At 38.5% G+C, this 26483-nt stretch overlaps 1 protein-coding gene across 1 annotated transcript in view; it reads left to right on the forward strand.

Moving 5' to 3' along the window:
- The first annotated feature begins 2027 nt into the window (after positions 1–2027).
- LOC21388198 (DExH-box ATP-dependent RNA helicase DExH14) overlaps positions 2028–26483 on the forward strand; it is a 49261-nt gene continuing 24805 nt past the window's right edge. Inside the window, exons 1-38 of the mRNA XM_024171847.1 lie at positions 2028–2159; positions 2498–2559; positions 2640–2802; positions 3324–3771; positions 3860–3925; positions 4082–4186; positions 4289–4579; positions 5226–5342; positions 5436–5495; positions 5865–5936; positions 6070–6186; positions 6276–6437; positions 6802–6867; positions 6977–7129; positions 7214–7297; positions 7875–7949; positions 8038–8169; positions 8247–8312; positions 9050–9115; positions 9200–9322; positions 9955–10104; positions 10728–10940; positions 11198–11353; positions 11506–11730; positions 11815–11916; positions 12021–12101; positions 12191–12271; positions 12871–13074; positions 13197–13313; positions 13398–13520; positions 23160–23249; positions 23324–23449; positions 23590–23652; positions 23841–23929; positions 24027–24117; positions 24743–24892; positions 24972–25163; positions 25270–25335. Coding sequence (XP_024027615.1) covers positions 2053–2159; positions 2498–2559; positions 2640–2802; positions 3324–3771; positions 3860–3925; positions 4082–4186; positions 4289–4579; positions 5226–5342; positions 5436–5495; positions 5865–5936; positions 6070–6186; positions 6276–6437; positions 6802–6867; positions 6977–7129; positions 7214–7297; positions 7875–7949; positions 8038–8169; positions 8247–8312; positions 9050–9115; positions 9200–9322; positions 9955–10104; positions 10728–10940; positions 11198–11353; positions 11506–11730; positions 11815–11916; positions 12021–12101; positions 12191–12271; positions 12871–13074; positions 13197–13313; positions 13398–13520; positions 23160–23249; positions 23324–23449; positions 23590–23652; positions 23841–23929; positions 24027–24117; positions 24743–24892; positions 24972–25163; positions 25270–25335 — 4854 coding nt within the window. The 5' untranslated portion in view covers positions 2028–2052. The remainder of the gene's footprint in view (positions 2160–2497; positions 2560–2639; positions 2803–3323; positions 3772–3859; positions 3926–4081; positions 4187–4288; positions 4580–5225; positions 5343–5435; positions 5496–5864; positions 5937–6069; positions 6187–6275; positions 6438–6801; positions 6868–6976; positions 7130–7213; positions 7298–7874; positions 7950–8037; positions 8170–8246; positions 8313–9049; positions 9116–9199; positions 9323–9954; positions 10105–10727; positions 10941–11197; positions 11354–11505; positions 11731–11814; positions 11917–12020; positions 12102–12190; positions 12272–12870; positions 13075–13196; positions 13314–13397; positions 13521–23159; positions 23250–23323; positions 23450–23589; positions 23653–23840; positions 23930–24026; positions 24118–24742; positions 24893–24971; positions 25164–25269; positions 25336–26483) is intronic.

Here is a 26483-nt window from a genome sequence, read left to right on the forward strand (position 1 = left end):
TTTGAATTTTTTAGACAAAAGAACATGCTCTAAAATTCTAACAATGAACAATAGTTTGTCGATGTTGACATGGTATCTTATTGTAATACCACGAAGTGGTCCATCGTGATGCTAAAACTTCTGGTTATTTTTCGATCATTGTCGGTTTGTTATCGTGATACTGAGGAGTAGTCGTCATGATATAAAAAATACCATGAAACAACTATCGCGGATTGTGTAACATACAAAAATATTATTCTTTTGCGACCGGAAAAATAAAAGGAGAAAACAAATAGAAATCAAAGTAATAAAACAAAACCAAAGAAGTGGATGTGGTCTTTCGTAGACCAATTTAAAGGAGATCTAATCGTCTGTCCGAATTAGGGGACACCAAGTCCTCCCTCACGCAGAAAAGGTATGGTATTACTAATCTCCCTCACATTGAAAATGTGCAAGGAGGGGATTTGGAGATCTCCTCTGCGTGGTTCCAGCAAGAAGATCTAGCGTTAGTGAGGTCAAGGCGACACCTGGGACGAAGCAAGCAACAATGGAGGTGAGGGCGACTACAATTTGGAGGCGGGATGAGAAAGAAACACGGAGATAAATAGAGAGGAAAAAAATGAAGAAGAAAGGAAAGATTAACACGAAAGTGACAGGAGAGATGATTATTATTATCTTTTTTTTTTTTAAAGGTTTACTAGTTTATTTATCTTCAGAATTAGAATCTTCAAATGAGAAAATTAGGTGGATGGACAGTTTTGATCACCCTTTTTAATTAATGGCTGAGCTAACTTTTTTTTTTTTTTTTTTTTTTAAGTAAATGGTATTTTTTTGGAGGGGTTAATTAATGATGTACCAATGATTTATCAATGATATTGTTAGTTAACCAGTGATAAATCATCAAGTTAATCCATGATAAACCACCAAATTAATTAGTGATAAATCATAAATAAGTACATCATTGATGAATTATTTCAAAAAAACACATTTTAAATGTAAGAAAACTTGGATCACTTACTTAAAAAAAGGATTAAAAAGGGCCATGTTTGCACATATTCCTTTTTAAATTATATCATAAAAAAAGTTTTAAAGTCAAATTAGCTTTAAACACAATAGAGTTGGGCTCTTTTATTATGTACCTGATGGCAACTATATGTCAATTTCCACTAAAAATCCAAACAAAGAGTTAATATTTTATAGATTGGACGAACATATTCTACGTTTTAAAAATCGAAGGATAAATTATAATTGAGTGAGAATTTTTGTAACAAATCCAAAATTATTATACGGTTTCTTTCGTTGAAATCATCACATATGTGTAAAGTTATCATTTCACACAATATAATTGTAAATTCGGGCTACTCAACCAAAATGACAAAATCGAAGCTGAACAATGAGAAGACGGTTGGTTTAACTGTCCTAAAAGCCAGACCCGATTTTGGCCAAAACTTTAAAGAGAGAAAACCAAAATACGTGTTATTTTATTTATGCTATTGTTGTAAATTTATCTCACGTCATTAATAATTTGAAAGTTATTTTTTCATAATTTATAAGTTACATTTCGTAGTCTGTAGGTTATTTTTTATAACTTGTAGGTTATTTTTTCATAACTTGTATGTTATTTTCTGTAGTAGCATCAAAATTTGTGACTGTTTTTAAAATTTTTTTACTGTATTAAAACTTAAATTTTAAACTCAAATCGGTGAAATGAATGATGCCGTAATTATTTATTTAAAAAAAATTATGAATAAAAAGTAAATGATAAAATCTTAATCCATATACTTTCAAATATTATTTGTCAAGATTACCCAACAACAAAGCACAGCAGCACAAGAATGAAGAACCTATCCAAACAAGTATCCGACCCGATAAATCAGGAAACCCGAAAACGGTTCATACTGGCAATGCATCAAAACCCCAAAGCTATAAAACCAGAGAGCTCAACGGTCAAAACTCAAAAGAGTCGCACTTTTTCCTCTTTGCTAGTTCCCCAATTCTCATCTCATTTTAATTTCATTTTCTTTTCTTTTCTTTTCCCTGCCGTGAAAGGACCGAGAAAAGTCCATCAGAAAAATGTTGATTCAGCTTCCGCGGCTGACCAATTCACTGCGAGGTCCTTTCGACGTCGATCAAGCCTATTTGCAGCGCAAGCTTATCCTCCAGAACCACAAGCCTCGCAAGTAATCATAAATTTGTTTTATTTTTCTTGTTTTTTCTCATTAAGATTTCTGTTTGTTTGCCAAGAAAACGTAGAAACTGTTTTTCTGTTTTGTTATTATAATTGAGGAAAAATGTTTGTAGACTGATGATTTAATAGGAGTTTCGGTATTGGAAAACGGTAAATTAAGATAATTTTAGGGTTATTCGTGGTAATGCACGACCAACTATTGAATGGAATTCATATTTCAATCCGAAATCTCCATTTTATTAGCGCTTGAAAGTTTTTCAGATTAATTGTTATTAAAAGTTTTGGTTATTGTCGATTTGCCAACCAAACTTTCAATGTTTTATGTTTTAGTTCCGCGAGCTCGGTAGATGAGTCAGAGCTTGCACGGAAGATAGTTCATAGATGGGAAGAAGGTATTGCAATTTTGTTGAGTTTAATTTACTTATGGGCTTTGACAAAATGTGTTATGTTAAACTGGTCTTTGGTGGAGCAGCTTCACCAGAAGTGCGGCAAGCTTACAAGCAATTTATTGGAGCGGTTGTCGAGTTGATAGATAGGGAAGTGCCATCAGAAGAGTTCCGCGAGGTGGCATTAACTGTTTACCGCCTTTTTGGCGGGGAGGAGGAAGCTTCCGATAGAAATATTGCCGAGAAAAGGTAAGGATTTGAGCCCATCAGTCTAATTGTATTCATCAGCGCAATGTTCTTCACGAGGGAAAATGAAAGTGGTATTGAATGTTAGTATTTACTATTGGGTAATGGGTTGGCTTATATGGAGTTCAACTATGATGTCTTTAGGATGTTCCGATAAACTTATAATGTTAACCAAGTAGAAAGAAATGGGTATTGCATCCATTGGAAACACTAATCAGAAGTCAAGACAACACTGTTCACTATTTTGAAAAGGAAATTTTTTGTTATATAACTTAGACTTGTATGTACCTATGGTGCAAGAACACAATGATTCTTGTAATAGGAAATGGAATTAAAAGTTCCTTAAGAATTTTTCAAAATGTACATCACAACAGCGATCACATCTCGTCACATCAGATTCAAATTAAAGAGTGCTGGGGTCATGGCGCTTAAATACTTTATTTGTTATTAAAGTTAGTTGCTTATAGTAAGAGTATAAATTAATTTGGCAAACTTTCAATAGTAATTTTGGTAATGTAATACAGGCCAGAGCTGCAAAAACTTCTTGGTCATGCAGTTTCTGACGGTCACTTGCGGAAAGCTGCATCTTTAGCACGTAGACTCTTTGCACTACAGCCTGCTGGCCACGAGAAAGCACTTGTTTCAGAAGGTTATTTAAATGAGAGTTCTGAAAATGTTGAATTTGGCGTTGACCTTGTTTTTCAACCACCATCACGTTTCTTGGTGGATATTCCATTGGAGGATGTATTGGTTGAGGAAAACAATGCATCTTCTTCTTCACATCATGAAGGATGGTATGGTCTTCATGACTTTACCCCTGAATATGCTGCCTCTGATGGAGGACGTTTTAATTTAACTTGGTTAAGAGGTGCATGTGACCGGATAATTGGAAAAAGTACTTCACAGCTTTCTCGAGATAAATTAGCATTAGCCATTTGTCAGGTGCTTGACTCAGATAAACCTGGCGAGGAGGTATGTTTTAGTAGTTATTCTTTTTGCTGTTGCTTTGAAAATCACTTCAATGGAAACTAAAAAGTTTGAAAACTTTTCCTTGCTGAAGATAGCTGGTGATTTATTGGATATTGTTGGAGATAGTGCATTTGAAACTGTACAAGATCTTATATCGGTAAGAAATTCTATTATGTTATAGTTTGCAATCTACTTTTTCAGTTGTTTGGTTGTGGATGGTTTATTCCTAAAAAAAAAAAAAAGTCTTAAGAGGTTTATTCTAGATTCTTAGCTGTTCTAGGATTAAAATTGAACTTTCAAATTTTTCCCCCAGCATAGGAAAGAACTTGTTGATTGTATTCATCATGGTTTATTCGTCTTGAAATCTGAGAAAACATCCTCAACCTCTCAATCACGCATGCCTAGTTACGGCACTCAGGTAATAATTGGCTTTTCTATATGTCGTTCCCCATCTTATAATATGTAAAGCACCATAAGAGACAGGCCCAATAAGCAAGCCCATACTTCTGTTCTGTTTTAGGTTACTGTTCAGACAGAGTCTGAAAAGCAAATCGATAAACTTCGGCGCAAGGAAGAAAAGCGAAATAGGCGAGGAGCAGAACATGGGGCTGAGGGTGACTTGTCTTCTGTGAATTTCTCTTCTTTACTTCAAGCAAGTGAGAATAAACGTCCTTTTGATGATATGATTGGGTCTGGCCAAGTAGCCGTCAGCGCTCTTCCTCAAGGAACTGTCAGGAAGCATTATAAGGGGTATGAGGAGGTTATTATCCCCCCAACAGCAGCAGCACAAATGAAACCTGGTGAAAAGCTGGTATCACTGGTCTTGACTTTTGAGTTTTGACAACCATTCAATTGTGTCATGATACAATTCCTTGCTCATTTGTTAATAGATATGTCCCCGCTTATTAAGTTGGTTATTTTAGTGGTTGTGAAGATACAATGGCTTACTTAAAAAAGAAGAAGATAGAATGGCTAAACAGATGTTGTACTTGTATAATCACCAAATAGAAAGTGTTTTTTTTTAATTATTTTTAATTTTTTTTCAAGAAAGAATTTATGACCTTAGAGGGCAGTTATGAGCAAATTGCTGTACAGTTATGAATTCTGAACGTAGTAATTGAAATTGGGTGAATCATTCTACTTTCTAAAGAGCTGGCATTGCGTTATTTTACTTGTAAGAGCTTACAAAAGCTTTTTAGCCTATTTTCTTAATCCCTCTACCATAGACCCTAGGGGGAAAAAAAAAAAGATAGCTTCTTGTTCTTTAAAAAGTTGGTTTTCTGGTGGTATGGGAGATTGTGGCAGTCAGGTTCACTTGCTTGCAGTATACCTTCTAATTACTGGTTCTGGAACAAATTGGTCACTTTTGCTTTCTCTTTTGGTTTATTTAGCAATCAGTTCTTTTTCATTGATTCTTATGTTACTGCATGTTCCTGACACAATCATTTTGTTGACAGATTGAAATTAGGGAGTTGGATGATTTTGCCCAAGCTGCTTTTCGTGGCTACAAATCTTTAAATCGCATTCAAAGCCGGATATTTCAAACTGTTTATTACACTAATGAGAACATACTAGTAAGTCATCTGCTATATGACATATATTGAATGCAACAGTGGGAGTTTTGCTTTGATTTAAATACGTCTAACATTGCTTTCTTGCAATTTCAGGTTTGTGCTCCAACAGGTGCGGGCAAAACAAATATAGCCATGATTTCTATTCTCCATGAGGTGTGCAATAAGTTTGCTGCATCTGTTTCTCTAATTTAGTTTAGGGATTATTATGTCGGTAGTTTGCTTCTTCGATATTGGTGGAAAACTAATCTTGATAGCGATTGAGCTCTATATTGATAATCTAATTCCTTAGCAAGTTTCTTAGTGTGCTCTACAATGCAGTATGAGCTTGGTAATTTTCCATATAGATATTTCCTTTATTTTGATGCTATCTGCATATATTAGTAAACAGAATGTTATGAGTCCCAATTCAAATTTGTTTTGTAGGCATTAGAAAGTTGATACAAGTCATTTAAATTAAGTGCTTAGTGCTTCATACATCTTTTTGTAATTTTGAGGGTCAGTGAATGAACTGTTTGGATGCAGATTGGGCAGCATTTCAAGGATGGTTACTTGCACAAGGATGAGTTTAAGATAGTTTATGTTGCTCCAATGAAGGTAGACCCCGTTCATTGTTTACTTTACTTCCATCGTGAGTGTAAGTGTGCGTGTATTCTTTCCCCTTTTTGTGGATACGGATGTTGGAGTCACTACTTGTTCAGTTTTTATCTTTTGTTCTAACTGCTTTTAGGCATTAGCGGCTGAGGTTACATCAACATTTAGCCATCGTTTATCTCCACTGAATATGACTGTGAAAGAACTTACTGGAGACATGCAACTTTCTAAGAATGAACTTGAAGAAACTCAGGTTGTTTTATTATGAAATTGCACATGCTTAGTTGTCGTTATTGCACCATACATGCAAGAGCTAATGGCTTTACTTTTCTTGTCGTGCAGATGATAGTTACAACACCAGAGAAATGGGATGTCATAACTCGCAAGAGTAGTGATATGTCGCTCTCAATGCTAGTTAAACTCTTAATTATTGATGAAGTGCATCTCCTCAATGATGATAGAGGTCCTGTAATAGAAGCGCTTGTCGCTCGGACTTTACGCCAGGTAATTGCTGTTTAATTTTTGTTTTTTCTTAAGATAAAAAGTTATTACCCCCCCCCCCCTCTTTTTAATAGAAAAAAAGGTTATCACCTTGACTAACCAAAAAAGAAGGCATTTCTGCAAATTTTTCACTAGAGGTTGTAGATACTATCTTCTTTACTTTGCTTTGTACTCTACTATGCTATTCTCCGAGTGTTTGGTGCTGGTGGCATCACATTTTTTTTATTTCTTATTATTTACTTTTTTATTAATTTATTTTGTGCACATTCGTGCGCGCGTGTTTGTGCGTTTTCCCTTTTGCTGGAAAAAGAATCTAGTAAATGTGATTGATTTGTCTCAAATCTAAAACTCTTGTTATGGTAAACAGGTGGAATCAACACAAACAATGATAAGAATTGTGGGACTTTCGGCTACTCTACCTAATTATTTGGAGGTTTAGTTTTCTCATAGTCATTATTATTGATTTCTAATTGTGAGCCTATGTAAGCTAAAGTCCAAAGATTCTGAAATATTTAGTTGGATTCTTTTCCTTAAACACGTAGGTTGCACAATTTCTGCGAGTGAATCCAGATGCAGGACTCTTCTTTTTTGACTCTAGCTACCGTCCTGTGCCTTTGGCACAACAGTATATCGGTATCAGTGAGCAGAACTTTGCAGCTCGGAATGAGTTGTTGAATGAGATATGTTACAAGAAGGTTTCTGCTTTCAAATGAGCATTCTTTTCTATCGTTTGAATATTGGAAAACACATATAATATGCATTATAGTATCCTTCCACAGGTTGTTGCTTCGCTGAGGCAAGGTCATCAAGCAATGGTATTTGTTCATTCCCGGAAAGACACGGCAAAAACAGCTCAAAAGCTGGTATACCTTTTTATCTTTTTTCGAATGCACTTTTAACTTTTCTATGGTGTTCAAGATTCTTGTCTATTAGTGTTCCTTGGTATTACCATTTCCATTTTTCATATTTGTATGAGTATATTAGTTTACTTGTAAGTAAAATGATGTACTTAAAAAGGAAATTCATTATTGTGTAGTCAACTAATAGTTTGAAGGTTTATGATTTAATGTAATATTGTAACATTAGTTAGTAATTACTATTTATTAATTCTAAGAATAAAAAAAGGTCACTGGAAAGTAAAGCAATTAGAATGCGTGTCTCAATTTTTATACATATAAGAAATTTTTATAGAAATGTGAATTATGTGATCGAAATTGATTTCATCATAGTGGCGTATAAATATAAAAATGGGAAATTTAAGTATTGTTAATCATTTTGGGATACTTCTTGTAAAAACTAATTTTGTGAATTGGAACCTTGTTGCAAATTGCAATTAACAGTCAACCTTGAAGGATAGAATTCCATCTCTTTTAAATATAGCCAGCTCATCTCTTTTAAGTTCTCTCTCACTATTAATGTCTTTCATGACATGTTGAGCAGGCCGAACTTGCTCGGAAGTATGACGATCTGGAGCTCTTCAATAATGACACGCATCCACAGTTATCTTTAATCAAGGCAAGGAAGAAAAAATGTTTAACAATCATCTTGTCTTGATCACTACTTTTCACAAGGTTTATAACTTTCCTATTTTCTTGTATTCCAGAAGGAAGTTCTCAAGTCTAGAAACAAAGATCTTGTTGAACTTTTTTCATTTGCGGTTGGTGTTCATCATGCTGGGATGTTACGAGCTGATAGAGGTCTGACTGAACGTCTTTTTTCTGATGGACTCTTGAAGGTATGCTTGTTTATTTTTCAATTCCCATCATGACATTTTCAATTTGCTGATATAGTTTTATACAATTACGTTACCAGGTACTTGTTTGTACTGCAACTTTGGCATGGGGCGTAAATCTTCCTGCTCACACTGTTGTGATTAAGGTTGGTGTTGATTGTTGTGCATCTCATTTATGTTTTTCTATGTATTTGCTACTAAATCAAAATTTTCTTAACATACAAGATTTTTTGAAAGGATGAAGTTGGTTGTAGACTAGTTAGCAAAACAAACTTTGATGTGTTCTTATAATCAATTGCTTCTAGAACTCACTAGGCTAGGCTCTTCCCACTCTTATGATGATTGTGAATATAATCTTGCTTGTTATGGAGAAAACACTAATTAATAGTGACTTCAATAAAAATGTGGTGAAAACATTATTCAACATGATTTTGTGAGCTGTTGGAATTGAAATTGCTAGTCATTTGGTGGTTTGATAAATAAAATGCCCTTTCTGTTGGTTTCTCTTGTATCTCTGCACGAGACTTTGATCCTGTGGCAAGTACTGTCTTCCATGGTGGTGTGCGTCTTGTGAAATGAATGCATGTGGTAACCTAAGTTTAGTGTGCAATTATGCAGATATGCTTAGAATTTCCTCTATTTTTGCTCACTGTTTGATCAAGAGTCCGTTTGGTACCTAGATTCGTTCCCTGATTCGAATCATGGTTCGTGGTTCGTTACAGTATTTTCTCTCACAAAAAATACACGTAAATAAAAAATGATTCTAATCACATGGTTTGAATCCATGAACTAAACGCCATCCAAGTCTCTGAGAATTATGTATCCTGGAAGGTTTAAAGCCTTTTCTTTGCCATTTGATATAACCTCTCATCTTGTGCTCCAGGGGACCCAATTATATGATCCAAAGGCTGGTGGGTGGCGAGATCTAGGCATGCTTGATGTTATGCAGGTAAGACTGCAAAAATACCTGCTATCATATATTTAAAGTTAACTCCCCCCTTTGGGTAACGTTCTCTTGGTGTCTCTGTTTTAGATCTTTGGTCGTGCTGGAAGACCTCAATTTGACAAAAGTGGGGAAGGCATCATAATCACGTCCCATGACAAACTTGCTTATTATCTACGGTTGTTGACGTGTCAACTTCCTATAGAAAGTCAGGTACTTATGAATTTTAATGATTCTTTTATGCTATAAAATAGTTGTTGAGCAAAATCTTGTGTTATTATTTTATTATTTTTATTATTATCATTATGATTATTATTATTTTTCTTTTATTATTTTTTTCTTTTTTCTTTTGGTCTCTCAATAGAAGTTTGTTGTTTCTTAGACCAATCCCGCCTGGAAACTGACAGAATTTTGGGATTCTGTTAGCAATTTTGAGCATGCATGTTCTTAACATGAGTCTATTTGTCAAAAGTGGAGACTTTAGTAGGATGTTCAATTATTTTTCCTGCTTCAAGGCAATACAGTACAATCTCCAAGTTGATTTAAGCAGTTAGTTCCAGAAATCGTTTCTGTATCTTAATTGATTCATTGATCAGACTTGGGGGTTTTAATTGTTTGTCTTTATCACAAAAAATTCTTTCATTTGTTGTTAAGTTTAGCACATTCCAAGTTGGCTTTTGCCCCCTTAACACAAGATAAAAGGTCATGTTGACTTTGCCTGCTTTATAATTTAAAGTTCACTGTTGATTATGTAAACAGTCCTTTATGTTCTATATTTGGAGTTTCTTTTTGGTAAGGTGGTACATTTTTTTTATTTCAACAGTTTCTCTCTCTTTTGTCTGCAGTTTATTAGCTCCTTGAAGGACAATTTAAATGCAGAGGTGGCATTGGGTACTGTCACGAATGTCAAGGAAGCTTGTGCATGGCTTGGATATACATACCTTTTTATAAGGATGAGAATAAATCCTTTGGCATATGGTATTGGATGGGACGAGGTAATGCATATTTGTTGATATGTATTATGTAATTGTTCATGCAACATTGTTTTTGGTTTTTGGGTCCTGTAATCTTTAGTGTTTTGTAAGCTTTACCTTTCTGTCTTTTTTTCTGCTCTTTCCTTTGATGGACTTCTCGTCCATCTGGAAACTTATCGTTGTCATTTATTTTTAATGAAGTTTCTTTATTTCTTATAAAAAGAAAAATTCATGCAACATTGTGATCTTACTTGTGAGGAGAAAAAAAATTAACTTCTAGATCATGTAAGTGTATGAAATTACCTGGGGCTGGGGGAGAATGTTATTGGCTCTTATAAGGAAGGCACCAATTTTGTAGAAAAGTTTTTGGGAAAATGCCTGGGTTAGTGGACCAAAGGGGCACTATTTAAGAAAGATGGGTTCAAACAATATAGCTGGTCCTAGGGAGGGACACTAACTATTTCTAGACGAAATAAAAAATAAACTACATATATGTGCTTGCTGGATAACTCAAAACATTGTACTAATTCATCTAGTCCACTAGGACATAATTAAAGATTTCTCTAGCTTTATTTTTTGCTTCATATATGCTTTGTACGTATCGGGTGCTTCAACAAAAATCGTTTTGTTTTTCTGTTTGGCAGGTCATTGCTGATCCGAGTTTGAGTTTAAAGCAAAGAGCTTTTGTAACAGATGCTGCACGTGCGCTTGACAACGCGAAGATGATGCGGTTTGATGAGAAAAGTGGCAACTTTTACTGTACGGAGCTTGGTCGCATCGCAAGTCACTTTTATATTCAGTACTCTAGTGTTGAAACGTACAATGATATGTTGAGAAGACATATGAATGACAGTGAGGTTTGTTTTGACCAATTGCATTCCATTACCATGAGGTTTACTCTTCTAGGATTTTCTTCAAAATGTTTCTGGACTATTCTTTTAGTTACACTTGCAGCACAATCTTCTAGGATAGAAGGGCAAAGGCTGATTAACAACTATTGGATGATTTAGTCATCTCTTGTACAGGACTTACTCTAGATGCACTTCCATTCTCTTACCGTGAAGTATTCTCTTTTATTTGTTTCTAACCACTTCCATTGCTCTTGCCCCTTTAGGTAATTGACATGGTTGCACATTCTTCTGAGTTTGAGAATATTGTTGTTCGAGAAGAGGAACAGAATGAGCTGGAAATGTTAGCACGTACATCATGTCCATTAGAAGTCAGGGGTGGTCCTTCGAATAAATATGGAAAGATTTCTATTCTCATTCAGGTTACTTCTGCTCAGGGATTGATAACCTTCCTTTATTTTTATTTTTATTTTTTTTTAGGGAACAGAGCTTCATACCTTGTTCGGGTAAATGCTGTATTGTAGATAAAAAGGGTAATATTTACTGATTGATATGGTGTCTATGTGACTTGCAGCTATATATATCTCGTGGATCAATTGATACCTTTTCATTGGTTTCTGATGCTGCTTATATAAGTGCAAGCTTGGCTCGTATTATGCGGGCTCTATTTGAAATTTGTTTGCGCAAAGGCTGGTGTGAAATGACATTGTTCATGTTGGAATATTGCAAAGCTGTGGATCGCCAAATTTGGCCCCAACAACATCCTCTCCGACATTTCGACAAGGATATTTCATCAGAAGTTTGTTCAGCATAATCTCTACAACTTGCTTTACCTGCACTATTATACCAAACAGTTCTTAACCATGTTGCTTCATTGTTTCAGATACTGCGAAAGCTGGAGGAGCGTGGAGCTGACTTAGATCGCTTGCAGGATATGCAAGAAAAAGATATTGGAGCATTGATTCGTTACGCACCAGGAGGGAGGGTAAATATGTTCCATAGAACAATGCTCTGAAAATTTCTGCTCTGCCGTGCTCATAGGTTTTAGGATTTAAGGCATTTTAATTTTTTATTTTCGTGGAATGGAAGGTGGTTAAGCAATATTTGGGATACTTCCCCTGGATCCAGTTATCGGCAACTGTAAGTCCGATCACCAGAACTGTTTTGAAGGTAACCTTTCAGCTATTATCAGATTCCCCCCCCAAAAAAAATCATGTCAAACAGAATTTCATTGTATGATTATCAATTTCAATTAACAGGTGGATTTGCTTTTAAAGCCCGATTTTATATGGAAAGATCGTTTTCATGGTACTGCACTACGTTGGTGGATTCTGGTTGAGGTACTGATGAAATTACCTTTTCTGGTTACTTTTCCTAGTAACATATAGCTGACATAATCTTAAAAATTCTACTACTTAGAAGAGGTACGGTTGTTGGAACTTCTTGTTGACTATTAGAAACAATATTTGGACTAGTTATTGCACTTTTCTTCAACTTTAGAAGAAAATTAAAGCACTTCAAATTTAGGTTTACCGGCTGATATTTTTTGGCAGGCAATTTTTCTTCATAGTCTAGAACATCACAAAGCCAAAAAAAAAAAAAAAAGAAAGAGAAAAGAAATTAGCAAATTGCTCAGTGACTTAGTATGTTGAGTTTTCTGTATTATTGATCAGGTCAATCTTCTCTGAACTTTTGATATCATCCACTCTTTAGTTGTTACACCTCTTCTACCTTTTACTTCTGTTTTGAACTACCTGATACTTGGCTTAGAATAGCTCTAGGTGTGATATACATATTCTGCATTGTAGCAATTATGAATTTCTTCTTTTTTTTTTTTTTTTTTTTTCTGTTCTTTAATTCAGTTATTTTCTTCTTGTCAAAAAATAATAAGTTTCCAGTTTAAATGTTAAAAGGATCCTTCTGAATTAAATCTGAACAGGATACTGAGAATGATCACATTTACCACTCGGAGCTTTTCACCCTGACAAAGCGGATGGCTAAAGGAGAACCGCAGAAGCTATCTTTCACTGTGCCGATATTTGAACCACATCCACCACAATACTACATTCACGCTGTTTCTGATTCTTGGTTGCAGGCAGAGGCTTTCTACACGATATCTTTCCAGAATCTAGCACTTCCTGAGGTGTTGTATCTCTCTTCTTACTAAATTTTTTTTCTCATTTTTCAAATGCATTCAAAAACTTTATTACGCCCAATTGTTCTCCAACTAAAGCTCTGCCTCATATAAAACCCTTCTTTTTACAGATTCACACTTCTCACACTGAACTTTTAGATTTGAAACCTCTTCCTGTGGGTGCACTCGGTAACATTACCTATGAAGCCTTGTACAAATTTTCACATTTTAATCCAATACAGACACAGGTTAGTTTATTGTAGTTTCATCTTAATTTACTTGTATATCAAAAGTATTTGAAATAATTTGATCTTTTATTTGGGTCACTGCAGGCCTTTCATGTTCTGTACCACACCGACAATAATGTTCTACTAGGAGCTCCCACTGGAAGTGGTAAAACTATATCTGCTGAGCTTGCTATGCTTCGCCTCTTCAACACTCAGCCTGATATGAAGGTACATAATAAATATTTAAGCAATATGTTGCAGAAAAACTTCAACAAATTGTAGATAGAGACAATTGGAAGTTTTCATGTTGGTTATAGTACATTCAAAACTCCGTCAAAACAAATAAAGATTGTTGCTACATTATAACTAATTTAAATGATATTTAGGTTGCTTTATGAGTACCATATCGGTTAACTGTAGTATACTTTTTCCTTTAAGGACAGCTTGTTCTTTGTTTTTTATAGGGAAATCGTTTTGGTACCTGATAGAATCTAGGGTTTCCTGCTTCAAACAAGCAAAAAGATAAACGAAAAAGAAATTAAAGAAATCAAGAACTCTTATTGAATCACAATTGTAAGAATACAACCACAGTTCTTCGAGGGACTGCAACCTCCCAGCTGGCACAATAGCCAAGCTTCTTCCCCAATCTCTCTTTCTCGATACCCCGTAATCCCCCATTCCCTTCCTATTTATTCTCTTCCACATTACCTTCTCATCCCTCTGTAACTAACTCTCCAATCTGTTACAAGCCTGCAACTTCCTCTAATCTGTTACAAGCCCCCAAGTCTAATCCTATACAAGCAACCCTATTTACAACCGTTTCCCCTTCCTAACATAAACCCGCCTAACCAAGGGCTGGGTCTTATCAATTACTCCGCCCCCCAAAAGAGTCACCTTGTCCTCAAGGTGAAATTCCGGAAACTGTTGTTGTATGACATCAAACAACTCCCAAGAGGATTCAAATCAGGCAGATCCTTCCACTTGATCAGCACTTCCAATTGGCCAGAATCACGAGAAAAACGAGTATCCAATAGCTGGGCTGGAACGACCTACAACTCGGAGTTCGCAGAAAGGAGATAAGGTTGCTCCTGAGAAATATCGGTCACTCCAATAGCACGCTTGAGTTATGAGACATGAAACACTGGGTGAATCCTGGCCGCCACCGGTAACTGTAACCGATATGCCACCGACCCCACGCAAGCGAGGATCTTATATGGCCCATAAAACCGAGGAGATAATTTCTCATTGACAAACCTGGCCAGGGAACGATGACGATACGGCCTAAGCTTCAAAAAAACCAAGTCGCCCACCTGAAAATGGACGTCCCTCCGTTTGAGATCTCTACCCGCATCTTCATATCATTCTGAGCTTGCAGCAAGTGTCCCTTCAACTCATCCAAGAGAGCGTCTCGAGACTGAAGTTGCTGCTCCAACAACGAATTGGCAGCCGAGCCATTCTCAAATCGACACAACCTAGGGGGGTCACGACCATATAGGCCCGGAAAGGAGTCATTCCCGCTGCGACATGGAAACTTGTATTGTACCAATACTCTGCACAAGGAATATGGGTGGACCACTGGCCGGGTTGTGTCGAAACAAAACAACGAAGATAAGCCTCCACGCAGCGATTCACCACTTCGGACTGGCCATCCGTTTGAGGATGATAAGCGGTACTATGGTGCAAGGAAGTACCCTGCAGCTTGAATAGTTCAGTCCAAAAGTGACTAAGGAAAACCTTATCCCGATCCGAAACGATGGTACGAGGAAACCCATGGAGGCGTACGACCTCCTTTACAAATAAGGCAGCCACCGACTTGGCGGTAAATGGGTGACGCAGGCCGAGAAAGTGAGCATACTTACTCAAACGGTCAACCACCACTAGTATTGTGTCAAAGCCCCCGGATTTGGGCAATCCCTCCACGAAGTCCATCGTAATATCATCCCCAAACCTCGTCGGAAGTGGAAGAGGTTGGAGCAGGCCAGCCGGAGAAAGAGTAGAAACCTTATGTTGTTGACAAATAAGGCAAGCGGCCACAAAGGTCATGACATCCTGTTTCATTCCCAACCAGAAAAACTCTACAGCGAGCCGTTTATAGGTTTTGAAAACCCCTGAATGGCCTCCCACTTTACTGCCACGGAATTCCTCCAACAGAACGGGAATGAGAGAAGATTTCTTTGGAAGCACCACCCGATTCTTGTAGAGCAATAAGTCATTCACCAAGGTATAGCCCTTCACCGCTGTAGGTTCGTCTAACAATTGAGCCCTGACTGCAGCCAACTTCGGGTCCAGTAGCACCTGTCGGCGGATGGAGTCCCAGTCAAAAACGGCCGTGGAACTCAGCCGCATGAGCTCCAAATCAGAGGGTTTCCAAGACAAAGCATCAGCCACCTGATTCTCTGAACCCAGCTTATAGTGTATCTCAAAATCATACCCAAGTAACTTGCATAACCAGTGTTGATGCTCCCCACTCACTAACCGTTGGTCTAGAAGCAACTTCAGACTTTTCTGGTCTGTCCGCACAACAATGTGTCGGCCTAGTTGATAGTGACGCCATTTCTGGATAGCGAGAACCACAGCCATCAATTCCCGCTCATAAACAGACTTCGCGCGAGCCCTGGCCGACAAGACTTGGCTGAAATAGGCGATTGGTCGCTGTTGCTGCATCAAAACGGCTCCAATTCCAAAACCAGAGGCATCCGACTCCAGCACAAATGGCAAGGAAAAATCTGGTAAAGCAAGTACGGGCACCGTTGTCATGGCTGTTTTCAGGCTTCGGAAAGCTTCCTTGGCCAATGGATTCCAGTTGAAACTATCCTTACTCAACTGTTGGGTTAATGGCCAGGCGATATGCCCATAACCAGCCACAAACCTTCTATAGTACCCTGTGAGACCTAAGAAGCCTCGTAACTCCTTAATAGAACGAGGAGTCGGCCAATCTAACATTGTTGAAATCTTGGTAGGGTCGGCCGACACCCCTCTGAAATGATATGTCCAAGATATTCCAATTGACTTTGGGCGAATGTACACTTTTTTTGGTTAACATATAATTGTTGCTCCTCCAACGTTGTTAACACCACATCTAAGTGTGTCAAGTGTTCATCAAAAGAAGTGCTATAGATTAAAATGTCATCGAAAGACACCAACACAAATTTCCTCAAAAATGGTTTTAGTACCTCGTTCATCAATGCTTGAAAGGTGGCAGGGGCATTGGTAAGACCAAACGGCATCACCAAAAATTCGTAGTGGCCCTCATGGGTACGAAATGCCGTCTTCGGGACATCCCCTTCCTCCATCCTGATTTGATGGTATCCAGCCTTTAAATCCAGTTTGGTAAAAGCAGTTGCCCCACCCAGTTCATCCAAGAGCTCCTCAATTACTGGTATGGGAAATTTGTCAGGTACCGTGACCTTGTTGAGTGCGTGGTAGTCAATACAAAAATGCCAGCTTCCATCCTTTTTCTTGACTAAAAGCACTGGACTGGAAAAAGGGCTTGTACTTGGCTGGATTATTCCGGCTGCGAGCATCTCCTTCACCAACTTCTCTATCTCGTTTTTCTGGAAATGGGGGTATTTATATGGTCGGACACTAATGGGGCCTGTTCCTTCTTGAAGTATGATGCGGTGGTCGTGCGTCTGCCGGGGAGGTAAGCCACCCGGCATATGTAAAACCTTGGAGTGCTGCTGCAACAGGTGTTGCACCGGCTCCTGCAGTGTGCTTCCTGTGTTGGAGTCAACCCGTAATGTACTCAACTCTAGATAGAGTCCATGCCCATCTTGTTTAATAGTGCGGTACATCTCCTTAAGTGAAACCATGGCCTTAGAGAGACTCATATCCCCTTTTAGAATCACCCCTTCACCTCCTAACTTGAACTTCATAATCTGCGTTTTCCAATGAACATGCATCCCTCCCAAAGTCTCTAACCACTGCATGCCTAAAATCACATCCACCCCTCCCAATTCCAATGGCAGAAAATTCTCAACAATTGTCAAATTTGGTAGTCAAAACTACTTCCCTACAAAGTCCTTTTCCTCGAACCGACTCCCCTGTTCCCACTTGTACCCCAAAACCAGGGGTTGGAATAACAGGAATAGCTAACTTCCTCACTCTTTCTAGAGAAATGAAATTATGCGACGCACCGGAATCAATCAAGACAATTACCTCTTGTTGGGCAATGATACCACGAAACTTCATGGTCCTTAGAGTCGATAACCCCACCACTGAATTTAGGGAAAGCTCGATAACTTCCTGTTGTGCTTCCTCCACAGCCTCCCACGGTTGAGCCCTGTCCAGCTCGTCATACTCGGACTCGTCCTCGTCACTAACCAACATGATTCGTAATTCCTTCTTCTTACACCGGTGCCCCATGGTGAACTTCTCATCACATCGAAAGCATAGTCCTTTCTCCCTTTTTTCCTGCCATTCGGAGTCCGATAGTTTCCTAAAGGGAAAATCCTTCTTTTGGGGTGCAGTCTTTTCTGCCACTGTTGGGAATCGAAGTGGCCGCCGTTCTGCCCCCCCATTGGCTTTTGAGGACACAGTAGGAAACTCCCCTCGAGCAACTCCTGGCGGTTGTGGCCGTGGCCATCTCAACCCAGTCACCTCCTTTCGTAAAAGTTCATTCTTTTCCTCTATGCGATGCGCTGTTTCCATGATTTTGCCAAGCCCAGATGGCTTCAACAACCTTAATTCCGCCCGGACTTCAGCCCTGAGTCCGTTTATAAAAATCCCTTCCAAAATCTCCTCTAGAACATCCCGGAGCGGGGCAGCCGTGATTTCGAACCTCCGTCAGTAGTCGGCCACTGTCCCATCTTGCCTAATCGCCAAAAACTTTTCACATAAATTTCCCTCCTGAGACGAACGGAAACGCTGCAAGAGAGCCATCTTAAACTCCAACCAATTGACGAAAGGCCTTCTCCCATTTTGCCATTGAAACCAGGACAAAGCTTCATTGTCCAAAGCTATTCCTGCCGTGATCAACTTCTCTCTTTCAGTACAACGTTGGATGCCAAAGAACTGCTCCATCCTGAACACCCACCCATCTGGGTCATCCCCGCTGAAGACAGGGCATTCAATGTGCCGCCGGCGGTTAGCCACCCAGTCTTCGTCCTCAAAAGATTCTTCCCGACCTCCCATGTTCCTCCTAGTGTCCCTGATACCTCCTTCCCCGTGCAGAAAAACTGTCCTAGCAAATTCCCGCCGTCCTTCCTCTCTCACTCCTCCTCGCCACGCTTCTCCGCCGCCGTACCCGCGAGTGCCCACGCCGCCGCCTGTTTCGCCCCCATTCCTTCGGAATCCCTCCTCCCCCGTCGCACTCCACCAATCGGCCCGGTGCCCAAGGGTTTCCCCTCTCTGGTTCCTCACCGGCGCTTCCCGTCCACCATCTCCCTTGAAATTCTCCTCCCCCGCGAACTCTTGCCCAAAATCCCGAGGAGCTCTGCGGTCTATCGCGCGGTTCTCCCCCGCGCGATTCTCTCCCTGCGACCCCAGAACGACTTCCACTTGAGGCCCTTCTTTTTCACCGGAATCGTTCGACGCCGTCTCACCGTCCGTCGCCGTTGCGATCGCCTTCGACTTCTCTGGCGCCGGTGCTGCCAACGAAAAGTTTTTCAAGTTTTCCTCCCAGACTCGACGAAGATCGGTCAGGCTCTGCAACAACTCCGTCTTGACCTCGCTCACCTCCTTCATCGCTTCCCTCATCTCTTTCATCTCCTTCTCGACGGTCTCAAATCTCTCCTCCGCCTTTCTCGCTGCCATTTTTTTTTCTCCTTGCCTTTCCCAGACGTTGCTCTGATACCAAAATGATAGAATCTAGGGTTTCCTCCTTCAAACAAGCAAAAAGATAAACGAAAAAGGAATCAAAGAAATCAAGAACTCTTATTGAATCACAATCGTAAGAATACAACCACAGTTCTTCGAGGGACTGCAACCTCCCAACTGGCACAATAGCCCGTAATCCCCTATTCCCTTCCTATTTATTCTCTTCCACATTACCTCCTAATCCCTCTGTAACTACCTCTCCAATCTGTTACAAGCCTGCAACTTCCGCTAATCTGTTACAAGCCCCCAAGTCTAATCCTATACAAGCAACCCTATTTACAACCGTTTCCCCTTCCTAACATAAACCCACCTAACCAAGGGCTGGGTCTTATCAGTACCCTACGTTATAGTGAAACATGTTCTTGGTACCTTTTTTTTTTTTTTTTTTTGAAAAGAAACGAGAACTTTATTAAGCCAAAAGGGAAAAAGCAAAGGAAGAGCTTTCCTCTACTGACCAAAGTTAAAAAACAAAAATCAAGAAGAGTGAGGAGACACAACTGCCAAAAACTACAAAAACAGTGCCCAATCCCTATCAAAATATGAGAATAAACGGCTGACCAAACTCTTTAATCCTATATACCCACAGAGATACCCAATACTTAATTTTATCCCATAAGGCGGAAGCATCTTCCTCACGATCCTAAAAAACTCTGCTATTTCTTTCAAACCAAATGCCCCAACAAATAGCTAACAATGCAACCCTCCATAAAATTACCCCTCTGTGACTTAGGTCAGATGGTGGAGAGAGTTCGAGTAGCTCAGCACAGCTCCTAGGCATCACCCACAAAAAACCAAGCTCTTTTAGGAGATATGACCATATTTGAAACGAGAAAGGGCAGTGTAGGAATATATGGTTTGCTGACTCTCCGTTATTCTTACTCAAAGTGCACTAGCCCGGAGTGATTGAGAGAAAAGGACTTCTATGTTGCAGCAAGTCACGAGTGTTTAATTTGTTAAGAACAAGAAGCCAACCGAAAACTTTAACCTTGACAGGAACATGGGATTTCCAAATATGACTGTAATAAGTGAATCTTGTTGCTGATTCAACAGATACCAGAGAAGAGTAGAAGGATTTAACGATGAACAGACCTCCAGAATCCAACAGCCAATCCCTTCTATCTTGGACCACGCCATTAAGACTAACCCTTTCCACAATCATTATGAGCTCAAAAACCTCCCTCAGTTCCCTGTCCGTCAAGTTTCTGACGAACTGAAAATCCCACGACGCAGAACCACTACCTTGTTGATTAAAAAACCGAGACAAAACTTGCAATAGGTTGATCATGAAGAGACGAAACCCTGTATAACGGAGGGAATTTGGAACATAAAGACCTATCGAACCACCAGAAATCTTCCCAGAACCTGAGAGCCTACCTTCCATTGGACATTCCTGAAAAAACCATCCGCAACTGATTGAACTGATTTCAATGGGCAACAATAAGTAAGTCGTGAGGCTGATCCCGAATCCTAGTTATTTTAAGCCAACCCATACTTCCCTGCAATTACTTTATGCCACAAAGAATCTGAGTCCAGCGGAAATCTCCATAACCACTTGGCTAGCAAGGCTTCATTCCTTTTCCTGATATTACCAATATCCAAATTACCGAATTCCTTCTGCCTGCAAACCTGTCCCCATGCCACTAAGCGTGAAGCATTACCCTTAGAATATCCCTCCCAAAGAAAATCTCGCACGAACTTCTCAATTTCCGCCGCAATTCCGACAGGAATTCTAAAAAACCGACAATTAGTAAAATGGTAGAGAAGCTAGGACAGACTGAATGAGAGTAAGCCAACCACCTCTCGAAAGAAAAGCTTTTTTCTAGCCATCTGGCCTTTTCGCCACTCTAACTACCAACGGTTCCCAAAAATCTGACCTTAGAGAATTTCCACCAAGAGGTAGGCCCAAATATTTGACAGTCCAAGATCCTATAGAACACCCAATAACTCCAGCCAACATGGACAATCTGACTTCCTCGAGATTTATTCCCCAAATAGTGCTTTTCTCCAAGTTAACTTCCAACCCAGATATAAGGCAAAATATATCCAAATGGATGATAAATTTGCTAGACTTTCTTCCTCTGGTTAGCTGAAAAACAGAGTATCATCGGCAAACTGTAGTTGACTAATTTTGACATTTGCTCTCCCCACACTCAGTGGTTTGATAAGGGCCACTTCAACAGCCCTATCGATTAGTCTGCTTAAAACATCCACAGCAATTGTAAACAAATATGGGGATAAAGGGTCTCCTTGTCTAAGCCCTCTGGACGCTTTGAACTTTCCCCTAGGCCTACCATTAATCATCACTGAGTATGGTATGACACATAATTAAGGCAGCCCAAAATCCACTTTCTCCACTTGATTCTGAACCCTTTCTTTTCTAACATGAAATCCAAAAACTTCCACTCAACATGGTCATAAGCCTTGTCAAAATCAATCTTCACCACGACGCCCTCTTTCCCCAACAATCTGTAATCTTCCACCACCTCGTTAGCCATCAAAACAAGATCCAGAATTTGCCTGCCCTCAACAAAAGCCCGTTGGACCTCTGATATTGTCTCCTCGAGAAACCCCTTTAATCTGTTCCCTTTGACGTGATTTTGTATAAGCTTGATACCAAGCTAATTGGCCTGAAATCCATTATTCTACTCGAATTGGCCTTTTTCAGGATTAGGCAGATATATGTTTCATTAGTTATGTTGTTGATAATCCCTGATCTTCAAAATTCATCAAGGGCCTTTCGAACATCGCTTTTAACAAAGTCCCAACATTCTTGAAAAAAAGAGAGTGAAACCATTTGGCCCAGGGGCCTTGTTACCATCGCAGTTTTGATTTCACTTTCTTCAAAAGGTTTTTCCAGAAGCTCTACACAAAGCCGAAATTGGGCACCAATTTAGACCCTTAACATCATTGAAATCACCACCCTTAGATTTATACAGGGTCTCGTAGAAGCCAACAATCATCTTTATAATGTCTGACTCATCTTCCACAATAGCCCCTTATATGTTTTCCAACTTGGAAATTGTGTTTCTTGATTTCCTAGCATTTAAAAGCCTGTGGAAGAGCTTAGTGTTCGCATCTCCCTCCCTAGCCCAAGTGGTATTGCATTTCAATCTCAAAGCTCTATCTTCTCATTCTAAAATGCGAAAATAAAGCTGTTTTAGCTCTCGTCTCTCCTCTAGGAGATCTGCCGACCAATCATGACCCTCTTCCTTTAGATCAATATCCCGGATCCTCTATAGGATCCCTCCCGTTTTCCACCCTAGACGCCTCAGCCTCAGTTCTGTTTTTGGTACCTGTGTTTTTTATTATATTAAAATGGTACCTTAACGTTTTTAAAAACATTTTCTTGGTACCTTGAAGCTAATTTTTGGGACATGTAATGTCCAAACTACCTTTTAATTAATTAAATAAAAATCAATATTTTTTTAAAAAAAATCAAAATATTTTAAAACATTAAAATATTTAAAAGAAAACAACAAAATAAAATAGCTCATGATTTTTTTCTACATTTATTAGTTTTTGGTTAATTAGATAGAAGGGTACTAAGGTATTTTTACGTCTCAAAAATCAGCTTCGAGGTACCAAGAAGATGTTTTTAAAAAAATGTTGAGGTACCGCTTTAATATTATAAAAAACAAAATGTACCAAGAGCATGTTTCACTATAATGTAGGTTACCAAAATAATTTTATCCCTTTTTTATATTATATTATTCTTTCATTTACATTTTTGTTTGTTTTAAACATGATGTGAGCATGCAACTGTATCAGTTTCGTGTACATGTTATGTGATGTAAATAATACTTTTATACTATTGTGTTGCGCAGTAGTAGGTTTTCTCATTTCTTTTTTTAACACAACTGAAAGGAATCCCTCTTCCTTACCACAAGTCTCCCGACCCTGGTGGAAGTAGGATATAATCCTAGGTCCTTAAATTTGACATCAAGAAACTACCAATTGAGCTGTCGGATACCTTCTCATCGATATTCCTTATCACTTATTTTAGATGTTTCATGTAATAATAGACTTGTTTCTCAATTGCTCTTCAAACAGGTCATTTACATAGCACCTTTGAAGGCTATTGTTCGTGAAAGAATGAATGATTGGAGAAAAGGACTTGTCTCTCAGCTTGGAAAAGAGATGGTGAATATTCCTATTTATGAGACAGATTGCATATTTTGGCATATGGTACTGATAAAATGGAATGTTTTTCCCAGGTTGAAATGACCGGTGATTATACTCCAGATTTAATGGCGCTCTTGTCTGCAGATATCATTATATCCACTCCTGAAAAGTGGGATGGTATCAGTCGTAATTGGCACAGTCGAAATTATGTCAAAAAGGTTCTTTCATCCACTTTCCGAATTTTTTCTCCTTTTTCCGTTAGAGTTTTCCCCCATCTGATTTTAGGTTAAAGTTGGGACAACTCGATCGTATATGTGCCTTCAGCTGGCTTGCTTTAACTTTTGTAACTGTTCAATAGGTTGGTCTTATGATTTTGGATGAGATTCACTTATTGGGGGCTGATCGTGGACCCATTCTTGAGGTATTTACTCACTAAAATACTTGGGCAATATTAATATCATAAAACCTAATCCTTGGATTTCATTCTTCTATGCCATCTCTTATTGATCTTATGGCAACTATTATCCTAACACACTCAGAACGTAAGCTCATCATTAATGTTCAAAAAGAGCTGCAATTGTTGGGTTTTATTAGTTACTATATTTCCAGGTTATCGTGTCAAGGATGAGATACATATCATCGCAAACAGAGCGTGCAGTTCGGTTTGTGGGTCTTTCTACAGCTTTAGCAAATGCAAGGTATTTTCGTGCAATTCTTTTGTGCTTGACATTTTGGTGTTTCTATTGGATTTAGTCTCTGGGTTCATCTAACGATCTTGCTTTCTTGTTTATTCAGTGATTTGGCTGATTGGTTGGGTGTTGGAGAAATTGGACTTTTCAATTTCAAACCAAGTGTGAGGCCTGTACCTCTTGAAGTTCATATCCAGGCAAGTGGATTAATTGCTTCATCATCTATAGCTACTTGAACAGAATAGCGACGAAATAAATTTACTATCTTCAGAATTTGCAGTTAAATCTTCAATGACAAATTAAGAGACAAGTTGAGTTAATTCTTTGGGTTAGAGTTTCTTTTAAGCTTCTTTGTGGCCATGGCTCATTCAATTTGATGTGTTTCTATATTTTCTCTCTTTTGTTTGGTTTGGTGCACTTCTGGTCCTTCTAGGTTTGTACTTATGCTTTCCTTTTTTTTAAGAAGTTGTTTGTTTCTTGTCTAAGTAAAAAATTGATCATTTCGTAATAAAATGTGAACCTACTTCAGCGACAGCAACAATGAATAACGACATGTTTTGAGGTGAAATTCTTAAAACCAAAATGGTCAGAATTGTAGTACTTCTATTCTGATAGCTGAAATGGAAGGGAAAGAAAGTTCTTGAAATGAGCTAGTAGACAATAAGCTTACTGTATACAAGCACTTGTAATCTGATAACTGAAATGGAAGGGAAAGAAGTGAGTTCTTGAGAAGAGCTAGTAGACAATAAGCTTATGGTATGCACCATTTTTTTCTTTGTATATGTATTTCGCAACCATATTATCTCAGGTTGTTTTCTACAGGGATATCCTGGAAAGTTTTATTGTCCAAGGATGAATAGTATGAATAAACCATCATATGCTGCAATATGCACCCATTCCCCTACAAAACCCGTTTTAATATTTGTTTCATCTCGTCGGCAAACAAGACTTACTGCATTTGACCTCATTCAGGTGAGACTCAATTTCACTTGGATGTCTATTAAGCATTCCTTCACAATTATTATTGACCCATGTTTGTTTGTAATTGTAGTTTGCGGCTTCCGATGAGCTTCCCAGGCAGTTTCTTAGTATGACTGAAGAAGCATTGCAGATGGTTCTTTCTCAGGTCACTGATCAGAACCTACGGCACACTTTGCAATTTGGGATTGGATTGCACCATGCTGGTCTAAATGACAAAGATAGATCTCTTGTTGAGGAGCTATTTGCAAACAACAAGATTCAGGCATTTCTCTGCCATCTGAAGCCTTCTTACCTTATTTATTATCATTTTTTAACAATCGCTTGTGTGCCCTGCCCTACTTTATGCTGATCAGGTATGAGTATTGTAGGTCTTGATTTGTACTAGCACATTGGCCTGGGGTGTAAACCTGCCAGCACATCTAGTTATTATCAAGGTAAGGTAACTCTACACACAATAAGCGTGCATCGCATTTGTTTCTCAAAATTGCAATTTTTTACTGGCAATAAAGTTCGACCTTTTTAGTTTTCACATACATTCATGTAGGAATTATTGGAAGCACTAGCTAGAGCTTTCTGCAGATATGTTTTATGTTGAATTGTCTCGAGCTCTGTGACAAGATTTGGTCCTTTTTTGTCCTCTTGTATACGGAACAATCTCACATCCCAATTATCTGCTTTTATTTTATTATTTTCCTCTTTTTTTCCTTCCTTTTAAAAAAAAAAAAAAAAAATCCTTTCTTGACACTCATCTGGACTCAAGAGTATTTAACGCATGTTTGACTTAATCAATTATTACACTATTTTTTCCGTTTCTGATTGCATAATATCCCAGATGCTTTTCTGCCTTCTTATTTTTTGTTTCCGATTTTATTTATTTATTTTTTGTTTTCAGTAGAAAAGAATTCATTGTGAACAGAAGAGAACAGGAACATAACAAGTTGTCTATTGCTGCTCTTTTTTTTTTCCTGGTTAACATAAATTTTTTTGATTTAGTTCTTATATATTTTCTAGTGCTTAATATTCATTCTTGTGGGAAAATAGGAGAAGAAAAAATATTTCTTATTCTCTGAATTAATTCTATACAGCCGGCGCTGTTAGGGTTTTATACACAAAAGTAGAATCTCCTAGATTACAGCATATCGCATTATTCATAGGATATCAAGAAACTAACTGATTACCTTAATCCTAGGGATACAAAATATAAATTTCAAACTTTCCTAATATATCCTATTTACAAAATCAATAGATTGCGTTTTCCACCCTCCCCCCCAAGCTGGTGAATAGGTGTTCACCATTCCCAGCTTGGACACAAGATTCTGAAACACTGAACTACTAAGTCCTTTCGTGAGTACATCAGCAAGTTGACCTTGTGTAGATACGTAGGGTGTTCAAATCAGGCCACTGTCCAGCTTCTCTTTGATGAAGTGTCTGTCGATTTCGATGTGCTTTGTTCTATCGTGTTGTACTGGGTTGTGAGCTATGCTGATTGCAGATTTGTTGTCACAGTAGAGTCTCATTGCGCCATCCCACTTAATCTTCAAATCTTCTAAAATAATCTTCAACCATGCAATTCACACACCCT

The sequence above is a fragment of the Morus notabilis genome, unplaced genomic scaffold (genome assembly GCF_000414095.1).
Source record: "Morus notabilis unplaced genomic scaffold, ASM41409v2 Scaffold1255, whole genome shotgun sequence".
NCBI classification, from domain to species: Eukaryota; Viridiplantae; Streptophyta; class Magnoliopsida; order Rosales; family Moraceae; genus Morus; species Morus notabilis.